At 37.6% G+C, this 15458-nt stretch overlaps 1 protein-coding gene and 1 non-coding gene across 10 annotated transcripts in view; both read left to right on the top strand.

The window, feature by feature from the left end:
• N4BP2L1 (NEDD4 binding protein 2 like 1) overlaps positions 1-15458 on the top strand; it is a 35078-nt gene that overhangs the window by 9469 nt on the left and 10151 nt on the right. For 4 of the 9 annotated variants that reach the window (XR_004044791.3, XM_070044076.1, XM_060287961.2 and 1 more), the window contains exons 2-4: positions 8472-8599; positions 11015-11083; positions 12079-12129. Coding sequence is in view for 8 of the 9 variants with exons in the window: in XM_070044076.1 (XP_069900177.1) it covers positions 8472-8599; positions 11015-11083; positions 12079-12122 (241 nt within the window). In the remaining variant the exon portion in view is untranslated. Of the gene's footprint in view, positions 1-8471; positions 8626-8908; positions 8998-10888; positions 10966-11014; positions 11084-12078; positions 13548-15458 lie in introns of those variants that run through there. The other 5 variants (XM_070044075.1, XM_030882545.3, XM_030882547.3 and 2 more) reach the window with 5 other exon arrangements.
• On the top strand, positions 222-353 carry LOC115866849 (small nucleolar RNA SNORA16B/SNORA16A family). Its single transcript, XR_004044877.1, has one exon. It is a non-coding gene; the product is annotated as a small nucleolar RNA SNORA16B/SNORA16A family (small nucleolar RNA).

The following is a 15458-nucleotide window of genomic DNA, read 5'->3' as shown; positions in this document are numbered from 1 at the left end:
AAAAATAAGTATCGGGCTTCCCTGGTGGCGCAGTGGTGGGGAGTCCGCCTGCCGATACAGGGGACACGGGTTCGAGCCCCGGTCCGGGAAGATACCACATGCTGCGGAGTGGCTGGGCCCGTGAGCCATGGCCGCTGAGCCTGCGCATCCGGAGCCTGTGCTCCTCAACGGGAGAGGCCACAACAGTGAGAGGCCTGAGTACCGCAAAAAAAAAAAAAAAAAAAAAGTATCAAAGATACAGCTGTTTTCCCATTTAAACAGCAGTCAAAAAAGAGCCCAGAGTGACAGTTTTCCTGTCTGGCCACTGTTCTGTTGTCTGTAACTGCTTTATGACATTTTGGGAAAACACAGCTAAAAACAAGTTAGTGCTGAGGTGGGTGTGCTTCTGATTCCTTCTCCTCTTCAGAGCATGGCTGAGTTGAAAACATAAAACATAGCCTGTGGCATTGCTGGATTCTCTGGAAGGGTGCTGTTCGCATTCAAGATACTGAAAGGAATTTCTCCTAGAAACTGCAGTGGAGCCACACTGGCACATGAGGGCTAACTGTTAGTCTGGTTTTGGATCTCAAAAACATGCCCTACTTTGGAGGTGTGAGGAGTGAGGGCAAGAGTGAGCGTAGGACAGCCTGGGAACTCTTCACTGGAGTCCCCTTAGCCACTGTGGCTTGACGGTATCCATGGTGCTGGTGATGGTTGAGCTCCATCTCTCCAAGGGCAGGGCTCAGCCTTGGCATGGTGGTTGGCAGCACCGAGAAGGGCAGGCCACACGGCGCTTCAGGGGAGACTAGCCTGAGATGTTTACAGACGTGTCTCCCTCCCCATTCTCCTCAGGTTGTTGGGTCACTGAATCTGTTTCCTGCCTCCCAGCTTAAAGTCCTTGAGAATTCCAGTAACATCTAGAGGGAGTGCTGGAATCTAAGAATTCTCTCTCCCAGTCCTCTTTGGGGGTAAATCGGAAGTTTGGGTAAAATTCTCAACATGTAAAGATGAGTAAATAGAAATTCTCCTTACACAGTTTGGGACCCTATACAAAGTTTACATAATTAAGACAACAGAGCCTAACATTCAAGAACCATTCATACAGTTACCAAATATTTATTATCTCTCATGTACCTGGCATTCTTCTAGATGCTTAGAATAGAACGGTGAACAAAAGAAACAAAAATCCCTGCCTTCATGGAACATATTCTATCAGAGAGAAAAATTTTTTTCTGAAGGAAAGAAGGAAATTTTAAATAACATCTGCTCTGCTCTGTTCTTTCAAAAAACAAACAAAAAGGATTTAATAGCTATTCCACTTGGAGTATATACCCTCAGGAGACATTGTACATATGCACAAGGAGATTGGCACAGTGATGTTCACGAAAAGTTGTTCATGATAGAGAAAATTGCAAACAATCTCAATGTCACTAGAGAAAAGGATAAATGTGGTTTGTTTATTTTATAGCACTCAATCACAGTGGTTTAGTGTATAGCTCTGAGGCCAGAAGCCTGGGTTTTAATCCAGCTGTACCACTCTCTGGTCTTTTTTTTTTTCCGCCAGCTTTATTGAGGTGTAATTAACACACTGTGTAAGTTTAAGGTGTACAATATGTTGATTTGATACATTTCTTTATTGAAAAGTGGTTACTACCGGACTTACCTGGTGGCGCAGTGGTTAAGAATCCACCTGCCAATACAGGGGACACAGGTTCGAGCCCTGGTCTGGGAAGATCCCACGTGCCGCAGAGCAACTAAGCCCGTGCACCGCAGCTACTGAGCTTGCACTCTAGAGCCCGCGAGGCACAACTATGGAAGCCCGTGCACCTAGAGCCCGTGCTCCGCAACAAGAGAAGCCACCGCAATGAAGAGTAGCCCCCGTTCGCAGCAACTAGAGAAAGCCTGCGCACAGCAACGAAGACCCAACACAGCCAAAAATAAATGAATAAATTATTTTTTTTTTAAAAAGAAAAATGGTTACCACTGTTGTTAGCCAACGCCTCCATTGTGCCACATAATTACCATTCTTTTTTTGTGATGAGAATATTTAAGATCTACTCTTTCAGCTATTTTCAAGTGTATAATAACAGTATTAACTATAACCACCATGCTGTGCATTAGATCCCCAGAATTATTTTTTTTTTTTGCGGTATGCGGGCCTCTCACTGTTGTGGCCTCTCCCGTTGTGGAGCACAGGTTCCGGACGCGCAGGCTCAGCGGCCATGGCTCACGGGCCCAGCCGCTCCGCGGCATGTGGGATCCTCCCAGACCCGGGCATGAACCCGTGTCCCCTGCATCGGCAGGCGGACTCTCAACCACTGCGCCACCAGGGAAGCTCCCGATCCCCAGAATTTATTCATCTGATAATTGGAAGTTTGTAATCTTTGAGCAACATTTCCCCATTTCCCACACCTTCAGCCCCTGGTAACCACCACTATACTCTCTTTCTATGAGTTCAACTTTTTTAGATTCCACATATAAGTGAGATCATACAGTATTTATCTTTCTCTGATTTATTTTACAACATAATGCCATTAAGGTTCATCCATGTTGTCACAAATGGCAGGATTTCCTTCTTTCTCATGGCAGAATAATATTCCATTGTATATATTTACCACATTTATCCATTTGTCCATTGACAGACACTTAGGTTGTTTTCATATCTTGGCTATTGTGAATAATGGTTCAGTGAACATGGGAGTGCAGATAACTCTTCAAGATCCTGTTTTCATTTTCTTTGGGTATATAACTAAAAGTGGGATTACTGGATTTTATGGTAGTTCTATTTTTAATTTTTTGAGAAACCTCCATTCTGTTTTCCACAGTGGCTGCACTAATTTACATTCCTTCTAACTGAGCACAAGGTTTTCCTTTTCTCCACGTCCTCATCAACACTTTTAATCTCTTGTCTTCCTGATGACAGCCATTCTAACAGGTGTGAGGTGACAGCTCATTGTGGTTTTGATTTGCGTTTCCCTGATGGTTAATGATGTTGAGCACCTTTTTACGTACCTGTTTGCCATTTGTATGTCTTCTTTGGAAAAATGTCTATTCAGATCCTCTGCCCATTTTTAAATTGGATTGTTTGGTTTTTGCTAATGAGTTATATGAGTTATTTATATATTTTGGATATTAATCCCTTATCAGATATATGATTTAGAAATATTTTCTTCCTTTTGGTAGATTGCCTTTTTATTTTGTTGATTGTTTCCTTTGCTGTATAGAAGCTTTTCAGTTTGATGTAGTCTTATTAATTTTTGCTTTTATTGCTTTTGCTTTTTGGTGTAATATCCAAAAAATCATTGCCAAGACCAATGTCAAGGAGATTTTCCCCTATGCTTTCTTCTAGGAGTTTTATGGTTCAGGTCTTATGTTTAAGTCTTTACTCCATTTCAAGTTTTTGTGAGCGGTTTAAGATAGGGGTCCATTTCCATTCTGTCTTAACCACTGCCACATACTAAACTAAAATTTTAGACGGACTGGGTAGTAAAATGTAATAGAACATGGATGAATATTTACATAATCTTGGGTTGGGAAAGACTTGTAAATGTATTACCAAAGACAGAAAGTAGAAAATAAAAGATGGATACATGTGACTAAGAAAACTTCTAATAACTGAGACTTGTATGTTAGAGTTCATTATAAACAAAATTAAAAAGAAATTGATGTACTTAAGAATTTTACATATTCAAAAAGAAAGCCATAAACCTCCCAATAAGGAGGTTTTATTAGGACATGAAAATGCAGTTCACAAAAGAATATCTCTAAATGACCAGCACGCATAAGAAAAAGTATTTAAACTTGCTGGTAATCAAAGAAGTTGGGGCCAAACTAAATACCTAACCCCACAGAGCATTGGTTAAGTAAATTATGGTACATCCATATGAATAACTATGTCATAATCATTAAAAATAATGGCACAAAGTCATATTTCATGAGGTAGGAAATAATTGCTGTGGAAATAAGTTTGGTGAAAATAAGTTGGTATTCTCTACATTATGTTTCTGTTTTTATATAACAAAATATCAGATGAGAGAAAAAGAAAAAAATTCTGTCCCCTGGAAAAAGGATCAAAATATTAACAATTATTTTTAAGTGGGGGAATATAGGAACCTCGCGTATTTTGCAGTTTTCTCTTTCAAAATATTTTGCCTTGAATATGTATTACTTTGCTAATAAGAAAGGAAAAGTTGTATTTTTAAGGTTGGTGTAGACAAAGACACAGGAACCAGCTTGAAGGGGTACCTGCTGGTCAGATTTGGGGCCATTTGCTCATCATAAAGAATAATGATGGTAAGCATTATCAAAAGGGGACAGGGAAAGAGAGCTCTTCCTTACTAGACAATGCCACCTAGTAAATATAGAAGAAATTACGTGGGATAATCAGTATTTGCAATTCCCAATGTAATAACTGATTTGGCAGTGATCGGCAATGAATGTAAAGATCGTTGAGGGAAAGGTTGTTGGGGAACAGGATGTTACGTGGAGTCTCGTGTTTCACACTCCCTGCCCACCAGCATTACATAGTATTACAAGGGAAGCAGTGCACCTTTACAGTGGAGAGATCTAGCTGACAGCACCTTTTAGCCAAGTGGTCAAACTTAGCACAATGGTAGAAATGGTCATTATGTGCAATCAGAAGTACACAAACATCACCTCTGTACGTTCCTTCTAAAAATGTTTAACCTGGATCTAATTATGAGGAAACAATCATGCAAACCCAGAATGTGGGGCAGTCTCAAGCCAACCGACTAGACTTTTCAAAAAGGGAAACCAAAGAAGGCATGACAGTTCTAGATTAAAAGACACCAAAGAGACATAATAACCAAATGCAGTACTTGAACCTATGAAAGATATTATTGGTACCATGAAGGAAATTTTAAAATTTTAAAATAAAAAAATCTATTAACATTAGCTATTATAAATAGCTATAATGTAAAATTACAATGTAAATTAATACACTTATAATTTATTTATAGTATATATTTATAATATTTGGTATAATTTATAATTATAAAGTAATGTAAATTAATGTTATTTTTAAGATGTGATATAATTATGTAGGAGAATGTTCTTATTTATAGAAGATACTTGACAAAGCATTTAGGAACAAAGTATCATGATGTCTGCAACTTACTTTTAAATGGTACATCAAAAATACATATGCGAGAGATGTAAAATAAATGAGGCAAAATGTTAACAACTGTAAGTGAAGGGTAAGGAGAGTTCATAGTATTATTCCTTCAACTCATTTCTATAGGTTTGAACCTTTTCTACATATAAAAGGTTGGGGGGGGGAAGTTCAGGTGGCAATAAAAAGGAGAGGGCAAGTATGGAATAAATGAGACAAGGGACGTGGCAGCCCAGCAGTGTGGATCTTGTTTAGCTCTTGATTCACACAAACCAATTATAGTAATATGTTTATGAGAAAATCAGGGAAATCTGAACGCTGATGCGGTATTTGCTGAAATGAAGTATGAAGCAGATGGAACAAAACTGGCCATATGATGATAATTGTTAAAGCTGGACGATGGGTACGTGGGGAATGATTATATTATTCTGCCTACTTTTGCATGTTGGAAAATTTCCATAATAAAAAGTTAGGGGTACAACTCAAAATTACATACTAATGTTGGACTTTTGTCAGCGAGTGGGGAGTAACTAATAGATATCTAAATATATTCCCATGGTTCTCTATTATTAAATAAAAGAATGATGTAAGTTGTGAAATCAAGATTAGAGCCTTGAGTTTCTCTTCACAGTAGTGCTTTCAAGTGAATTTGGGGGGAGCTGTGGAGGTGAAAATTATGTGGATGTAATTGTCTTTCTATTTTTTTCCCTTTTATTTTCATTCTCTCAATTTCCCTAATGCATGAGGCTCCTGACCACCATAAAGCAAGCTAGAGCTGGGGCATTATCCTCATCACTTCTGAAGCTGATGGAATGGTATTTATTGCTTCCACTTAAGTTTGAGACTCTCAGGATTGTCTATTTAATCAGTTTTTCATTTAGCTAGGAGAGCTTTTATTGTCTTGCATATTCAAGATGTACCATGACTGCCAGTGCTAATTTAACATTCAGGTGAAGATAAAACAAGTTTTCGAAGGAATGATCATTCAGTAAGATCATGAAGACCGCTTTTTCTTCCTCCCTTGCCCACACATTCCATCCGAGTTGTAAAGGTGAAAAATACTCATATTTTTGCCTTCCTGTTTGTTAGGAGGACCATGTAGGCTACAGTGGAAAACATGAGTAGATACGGCTATGTCTATGAAAAGAAAAACTCAACTCTGAAGATGGCAAAACAAAACCTATAAGTGGCAGACTTAATAGGAAAACAAATGAAACCAGATTTAGAAGGAATATCAAAAAAAAAAAGTCCTGGAACTAATATCCAGAGTTGCTTAACATAGTACACAAAAGATAAGGAAAATAAGTTACACAGTATTATTTAAACTCTGAATGAAGCTTTCATGATTTAGACTAGATAATATTGATGAAAATAATTTAAAAACTGTAAAGCATTTACAAATATAAAATACACACACCTGAAAATGCAGTTAGTGTTGCCCTTAGATTTTCTTCTAAGGTGTCTTTATAATAATTGTTCTCATGGAGGTAAAGTTTGGATCTATGATTTGGGCTTTTCAGTTTGAGTGTCTTTAAAATCAAAAAGACATTTACAAGGAAACTATGCGAATTTGTTTCATCAGATCTTTATACTTTTCTTTCATGTCAGTTTCTGTATCTGTGGTAGATTTAAAATGGCCACATTTTCTTCACCACCTCTCCCATTATGTACACACTCCAATGTACTTTACTATGATGGCATGTAAACAGTCTTAGTTGGAAAATTTGACTTCATTTGTTTTCATTATTAATAAAATAACATACCTCACATTTGTAAAGTGCCTTACCTCTTGGAAAATGTTTTCCCATACCTAATCTCATTTGAGCCTTACTAGGAGCTCTGTTTAATAGGTAGTGATTATTATACAAGTTTTCAGTCAGGAAAACAGAAGCTTAGAGAGAGAGATCACATGACTGAGTAGTCAAGAATTGAACCCAAGTGTTTCAACCCAAGCGCTTCGTTATCTGTGGTTTCAGTGCCTTGCGTTCTTTCCTGATTAAAGAGAATTCTTCTTGATGGGGAAGAACAGTTGAATAGTTCTGTTTTCTCTTTACATTTCCTGCCCTTGTCACCCTCCAACATTTTTTTCCTCCAACTTTTAAATATCTTTTTATTCTGAGCATGGCCATTTTGTTATGTACTCTATTTGCCTGGTGAATTTGTTTGATGTTAGAATTATGCTGGTGAGTGCTGCAGGGAGAAGAGAAATAAACATTCATTGTGTCAGGTGCTGCGCGAGGCGCTTCCTCAAGTTATTAAGTCATCATCCTAACTTAGCGATAGGTGACATTATCCACAGTTTTTACAGATAAAGAAAAGAGGCTCAGAGATTTACCCAGTTACCTATCTAGCATAATAGCCATCTTCTCCCCAGAAAAGTCTGAATAAGGATTTCTAGTGGGAACATCTTCTCTGTGAAGTTTTGTTTTTTTTTTGTTTTTGTTTTTTGCGGTACGCGAGCCTCTCACCGCTGTGGCCTCCCCCGTGGCGGAGCACAGGCTCCGGACGCGCAGGCCCAGCAGCCATGGCCCACGGGCCCAACCGCCCCGCGGCACGTGGGATACCCCCGGACCGGGGCACGAACCTGCGTCCCCCGCATCAGCAGGCGGACTCCCAACCACTGCGCCACCAGGGAAGCCCTGTGAAGTTTTTTTTTGTGCAGAATTTAATGGGTTTTTTTGCTTTAAAGGGGGAACTCCATGATGGGTTTTCTTTTTTCTGTGATATTTTCATACTTAGAGTGATAGAGGTTTAGGAAGGCATGGGGAATGTTGGAATCTGCCTCTTTTCTTCTCCTGCTGTGGCTTTAAAATTCGGTTTAGGTCACTGCTAAAATGTTACCTAATAGAGGTAGCACACACATCACGTCACTTTAATCTACATTTCATACCTCAGCAAGAACCAATATCTCAGATGGGTCCTTATGGAGAACAGCTCTCCAAGGCGAGGGGACCCAGGACAGGTGAGGGGATGCAGGAAGGGGCTGCAGCATGAGGGTGTGGGCAGTGGTGCATCACAGAGGAATGGCAGTAAGGGCTGTGCCCACAAGGAATGACTCTTGTCACACCCGCAGCGTAGCCTCCACAGGTTCATCTGGAGTCACTCCTGGTTGCTGCAAAAGTCGGTGGTGACCAGCACTTCCTAGTTTCAAGAGCTGGGCACCACCCAGTCCCGTCAGCCTTCTCCTTCCCCCTACGAAAGAGTGATACCTTCTAGAGAGAACAAGCATCTCATGTTTTTGATATTCAACAACTCAAACCTGGTGGACTCATAAACTGCTAAATGTTGGAGATGGAAGGAAATGATTTATATTATGAAAATGCATGGTCATAAAATAATCTCTTATTTCCCCACTTTCCAGACAATTGCAACACGACTTTCCCAGGGCCCTGATTTTCAGCACGGATGATTTTTTCTTCAGGGAAGATGGTGCCTATGAATTCAATCCTGACTTCCTGGAGGAAGCTCATGAATGGAACCAGAAAAGAGGTGACAAATTCCTTTCCACACCCCTGGTAAATCCTGTTGTGCACATAGATTGTAGATACTGCAAAATGAAAAAGGTTTATGGAAGGAGCTTAATCTAAAGTTCTGCCATTTTTTCCCCCAAACAGAATGCCAGAGTGTAACTTCCCTAGATTCCAGGAAAAATAAAATTATTGATAGTGGGTTCTGAAATAGGTGGTATTAAAGTTGTATAATGAGCACATCCTGTAATAAAAATAACAAAATATGGAGTACGCTCACCCTTCTCTGATTGTTGCTTGTTGTTCACTGTTATATAACATTGTGTTGCAGCAAGAAAAGCAATGAGGAATGGCATATCCCCCATTATTATTGATAATACCAACCTCCACGCCTGGGAAATGAAGCCCTATGCAGTCATGGTAGGAAGAAGTATCATTGTGAATTTTCAGTTATGGACATTTTGTGAGAAAGTTGAAACATTTGTTCTTTCTTCTTTTTCTGATCTTCCACGATCTCATACTCATTAATAGTTGTTCTCTCAGGGAGCAGGTAAAGAGGTTTTAGTGTTTCTCTGCTGTTCAATGGCTGAAATTTACTGAGATGCTAATACCACCTCAGGGTACATTTTTAAAATAGTCCTTGGTCTGAATTCTTGACAGCATTTCTGTCTTGATTGTTTTCCTAAGGGAAGGCATACATAGGAGCATCTGCTGAAACCTGCCAAGAAATGTTGGACTAGATGATGCCACCAGCAGAGTTGTAGATGATGTTCATAGCACACACTTCTGTCTTTGCCACGCTGGGGACTTCAGTACTATGTAGTGCTGCTGCATGGAAGTTCTAGGGCAATGAAATTTTTAGTTTAAAAACAGATTAACACTGTAACCCTATTAAGATATTAGAATACAAATATAAATACACAATAAAGGTAACAACTCAGCTGCCTACTGTCAGAACAACAGATGAATAAAGCAATATGCACATTTTTCTTTATTTTTGAAATATGTCTGATCTGTTTTAAGACATATTTCATCTTTTGTGCTAATAAGTTTTCATTCCTTACTGAGTGTAGAAAACAGAAAAGATCCAGAAACATACAGGGGCAGGATGAAGACAGCTGAGTATTCTCCCTACTTGGCTAATTGTAAAGTGAATATCTCTATAACTGGGCTCATGGCAGTCTATTTTTAAGCCTCTTTTTACATTTCGGGCAAAGTAGCTTGCATACAGGTATGCTTTTCTCTAACTGTACTTTCATCAGTTTTATTTAGGCCCAGACTGTGGGACTTTGGTGAATGTAGGAAAAATTAGCATCAACTTTGTGGTTACTTCAGTTCACGGATCGAGCATCCACTTGGGAGAGAAATGAATAGGGACGTGAAGAGTCACGTTAATTAAGGCACAACTCAGAACCAAGAGTCGGGTTAACTGAGAGTGGCTTAAGGGAAGTCATTTTACTTTTTATTTTCTAATTTCTAGACATGCACAATCTTTTCCAGACATCCACAGCTATTAGTAGGACCCAGAAATTAAATATTTTCCACCTATGATATCTGATATCCTTCCCAAATTAGAAGTGTCCATTTAAAGAATGCAGAGGAAAGCTGCTTACTTAGTTCTTTTCATTTTGTATTTTATAACACAATAAAAAAATAGTGATAATAGAAAGTTCAGATTGAGATTTAAAAAAAAGTAGTGGTCAATTTATGAATGTAAACAATGTTTGATGTTTCTAATGGAAATGGTAATAATTTTCTAAACTCAAGGAAATGGGGCACAGTGAATTGAGCCAAACTATATTGCATAGCAGGGAGAGCTACTTTTGGAGGGAAGAATATGTAAAGGTTGTGGAAACCACTTTTGTTTCCCAAGCTCTGTGCCTATGGCACTCTCACTTTCTAAACCAAGGTATGAGGAATAGGCCAAGGCATTTGACAGCAGTGAGTCTATGATAGTCACATAGGGACTTTGAGAAGCCATTGGAGTTCATTCCTCATTCCTGTGGACAGGGCATTTAAAAGTAGTTCAGCTATCTATTTTTGAAATGTTCAAAACAAAGAACCTTTGTAATTTTCCGTCATGGTAAATAGAATTATTCACAGTTTATCATTGGGAACCGTAATATAATCTGAGAGTGGCTATGTATGGAAATGTACCAACTGTATTTGTTAACATAAACTAAGGCATTGGATTACTGGTTAAACAAAAGGAATTTTAGAAAAGATTTATAGTAAATGTTAAATGGCAGCATAAACATTCCCAAACATACGTACCATGTCTTCAATGTTTTATGTACTTTTGAAAAATCAGGCACTTGAAAATAACTATGAAGTTATATTCCGAGAACCTGACACTCGCTGGAAATTCAACGTTCAAGAGTTAGCAAGGTACTTCTTTGTTTTTCTAGTTCCTCATTGTGTATCCTGCTATTTTCAGGTATATCAGACCGAACAAAAGAATCTTTTCAGGCTGGAAATGGACATGGTAGTTTTCAGGCCAGAAATGGTAATTCTTGGAAATTGATAACTTTGGAATTATTAATGTGAAAGACTTTAGTTTGGGGTCAGTTTTCTAATATAATGCTAAATGCTAAATCTTGGCTTGGACTTGGTCCTTGAAAAGGACACATTTAACATTCTGCTAAAATGCTTCATTAATGAACATTTAAAAGCACTTTCCTCTGCATGGGATTGCACTTGTGAGTGATGTTTTTGCACTTAGGCTAAACAGATCTTTAGATGTTGAACAGTCTGTGGTTCATTTATGGTCTAGATGCTGCTTCTAGTTTGTAAAGCAGTAAATGTCCAAATAATACTAACTTGTTGACTGAATGCATGGGTTCTGATATTCATTATCTGTGCTATTTGATAACGTCAGTGATTTAAAGTAACCAGTGAGATCAGAATTTACTTTTTAGGAATAAGTCTAGTTCATCTTATGGTTATAAGCAGATAGTGTTTCCAGAGGGATCTGTGGACCACCCCCATCAGAATCACCTGAGTGGTTGTTAAAGTCCTAGTTCATGAACCCCATTCCATAGATGGAATCTCTGGTAATTACATTTCAAACTACATCCCCAATTGATTCTCATGCCCACTAGAATTGAAGAATATTGTTTTTATAAGGATCTAGAAGTATCTAGGACTGATATAATTGATTATAGATATATGCATGACAAATTGGCAAATACATAATAAAAAGATCTCACGGTGCTTTTTTATGTTTTGAAGCACAGAATTGAGATTTCCAGAAACAAAGCACTTTTGAAGCTTTAGCTCTTTGCTAGCCTCAGGGTAGTTTGGGAGTGTGCAGGGCAGCAGGAAAAACAGGAGTTGAACCTGAAAGATAACGGCTTAACACGATGTTTTGCTTTTGTCAGAGGTCCATCCTGAGAATAGGGAGTGCATGTAATAATATAGGACTTGTAAAATACAAGAATTTATATCATTTTGATATGCTGCCTTAACTAACCAGTTTCATTTTTTTTTTTCCCCACGCAGAAGAAACATTCATGGAGTCCCAAGAGAGAAAATACACCGAATGAAAGAACGGTATGAACATGATGTTACCTTTTACAGTGTGCTGCATGCCGAAAAACCAAGCAGAGCGAACAGAAACCAGGACAGGAACAATGCATCTCCTTCCGACGGTGCAGGGTACTGGAACACCTGCGCAGAGTTCCCAAACCGGAGGGCTCATGGCGGCTTCACTAATGAGAGCTCCTTTAACAGAAGGGGTGGTTGTCACCATGGGTATTAGAGATCTCTCTTACAGGCATTCAAAATTTTCCTAAATCAGTTTTTACTTCAATTTTTGGTATTTATTCTTCGTTCAGTTGTAGTCAGAGCTCTAATTCCACTGTAAATAGTCAAACCTGAAAGTTTTTTAGCAGAAGTCATTACATTCCTCTTCAACAGGCATTTGTTAAAGTGATCCTATATGCATGGTCTGATGCTGAGAATTCTGCCGATTTGATTAAACAAAGTCCCTTTCTCTAGAGAAAGAATTACTTTAAAACTGAAACCTGAGAACATACTCAAGAACATAATCAGCCACATAGGCTCATTAATGAACTAAAGTGTTTATAATATAAAGCTTCAGAACCACTTTCTCTGAAGTAATCTATTTTTTCAGGAAATTCATCTCCATCAGGAAAGTTGGAAAGGTGAGGGAGAAGTAGGAGGCAGGAAAAATTTTAGTGCCATTGCTACTTTGATCATCCATGTATCCAAAAATGTGAGATGTGTGGCTATAATGATGATACTGATTTTCCTTTAAAATGAATATGCCAGAAAGTACACACCTAAGGGAATATTGTCCTTCAAAGCAGACACCTTGGGAAAGTATTCCTTTATTTTAGCAATGTATCATTGTTAGAAGTGTCTGTTAAAATCTTTCTTAATAGCTATACAAGCCACTTAGGAAAATCAGTATCATTATTTAAAGTCATATCTTGTGTTTTAACTACCACTTTATTGAACAGGGTTAAACCTGAATAACTTTTGGCTGTTGAGCTAATAGTGTAAATAAAACAAGCCTGCCTTTATAAAACAATAATTTTTAAGAGGAATAATTAAGCAGTTTTTAAAATTATGCCTATAAACATGTCTGATCGGTTGGCAGCTCCAAAGTTTTGGGAGTACAAGGAATGAAGCATCCCAGGCTGTAGATTATATGGAGTTATGGAAAAGTCATGCTCGCCTTAAGAGGAGCAATCTCAGTGTTTTATGTGGTATTAAGACGAAGTTCTACCACAACTCTTATACTAATAGTGAATTTATGAATCCAAATTAAATCTTAAAAGGTTGGAATCAGATTAATTTGGTGTGAGACCACAGATAAGACCATGTAGGATGTATGCTTTATTTCTTGTTGGCCAACAGCTTCTTTCTAATGTTTTGTGAAGTATTAAGTGTTCTATATAATGGTGCTTTTACGGTTATTAAAAATTATATATGGTATTGCTTTATATGGATTTGTCATTGAATCTAATTTTTTTTGGTTTAAGAACATAAAAAACTTAATTACAGAAATTCCACAGAATTTTACCGTATTGAGAACGAATTTTTCTATATTATAACCTTATTTACCAGTCTTCTTTAATGAATAGGAGACATTATTAAAGGTAAAGACAAAAGCAACTTTATATTTTACTTATTATTATTTGATCTCTACACATTAGAAAGACTATATTACTTTCATATTCCATTTCTAGTACATTGAAATCTAGTGAACATCTTGATGACTACCAGCAATGTAACTAATTTTTTCTTCATTAACATTTTAAAAATTGGTGTCTCCTTTGAGTAGCGAAGTTTGGTCAACAAAACTAAAATTTAGTAAATCTGAATGAATCTAAGGTATAGTTTTGGCTAAATTCTGTGTATTCAAGATCAACACATAATAATCTTCTAATAATAATGATAATCCACGTAACAGTACCCCTGTTTTCCAGGCCCAGGTGGTCCTGGGTATCCTAGTCAATGTGGTCACTGCAGAACTAGGTCAATCTGGATGGCTTGACTCATTTAGGAAAGCAGAGGCGATAAGTGTCGGAGAGCCCAGATGGGAATTCCTTTCCTTGATTCTGTAGGAGCAGTCTAAAGGATCAGATTTCAAGCCCTCCTGTTTTACTTCTCTCTGCTTAGGGTTTCTGGTTCACCTGGGCTGGGCTGCTTTGGAGAAGTAGTCCCAGGTTATAGATCCAGAGCTCCTAAAGAGCTCAGAATAGTTTCCCGGTATATTTGCCTGATTCGAACATAAAAATCATTGATTAAATGCCGCCAACTATATTTATCCCACCCAGAAGTGATCTGTTTTTTCTTTCAATGCCCATGGCTCCTGATTTATATAATTTTTTGAACATTCAACACTGACTTGTTTTGTGTGTTAACATTTGCATCACTCACAGAGCTGGCATAATGCTTTGTATACACAACAGGCTCTCATTAAGTGATTGATTGTTGAATAAGTAACACAAATTGCTTTCACCATTTATCACGCAGTATACATTGTTGACTTTGTAATCATTAAATTGTCACTTTTGGGGGGATAATATCCACATATACTCAAGCTTCACATTTTGCTTACATAGCTTGGCTATATTATTTACAATTTATAAAAAAGAGTGTGTGCATTAGATGTCTCCATAATGGGTAGTCTAAATGGTAATGAAGAATGAAGGAGGTTATAGCTTAAATTTTTCCAAGAATCAAAAAAAAAAAAACAAAAAAGGCTAAATTCGTTAATTCTTTCTTTTCATCTGAGACTCAAGTTTTATTCCCTGTTCTAGACTGGATCACTGGGAGAATGATTAGGATGTGAAGATCAAACTTTTATGAACAAAAATCACATTAATAAGACTGGCAGAACACTTAAGTTAGAAAGAATAGTAGAATAGACTATTATGTTAATTTTCAGAAGTGAGAAAAATCATCAGTCACAGTTATGGAAGAAAGGAAATTGCTTTTTAAAAGGATTTATTCTTGGCTTTAAAATGTGTTTATAATAAGATTTAAAAACATGATGTTGTATATAAACTTAAGACATATTAAAAGACCTGATTCTCCATGCTATTAGCTTCTAGTTGTAACTGCTTTCTCTTTCTTCTCTATGAAACTTAAAGGAACAAATGAATGGTTCTCTTCTGTTTTGGTGGTTAGAGAAAACTAGGTTTAAAAGGGACTACCTGCTGAATCCTGTGATAGGGCTAAAAATAAAGCAAGGAGAATCAGTGCCAATTTAAAAGATTTTCTCTTAAGCTGCAGTCCAGACGATCATTTTGTTAAAAAAACAAACAAAAACAAATTAACACTATGAAATCTGCTTCTGATTTAAAGTATTTGAACTTTTAATAAATAATTTAATTTTACAGATCACA

Source organism: Globicephala melas, chromosome 18 (assembly GCF_963455315.2).
Source record: "Globicephala melas chromosome 18, mGloMel1.2, whole genome shotgun sequence".
In the NCBI taxonomy this organism is placed as follows: domain Eukaryota; kingdom Metazoa; phylum Chordata; class Mammalia; order Artiodactyla; family Delphinidae; genus Globicephala; species Globicephala melas.
Note: the sequence above shows the minus strand (reverse complement) of the source record. Positions and strands in the feature narration are given on the sequence as shown.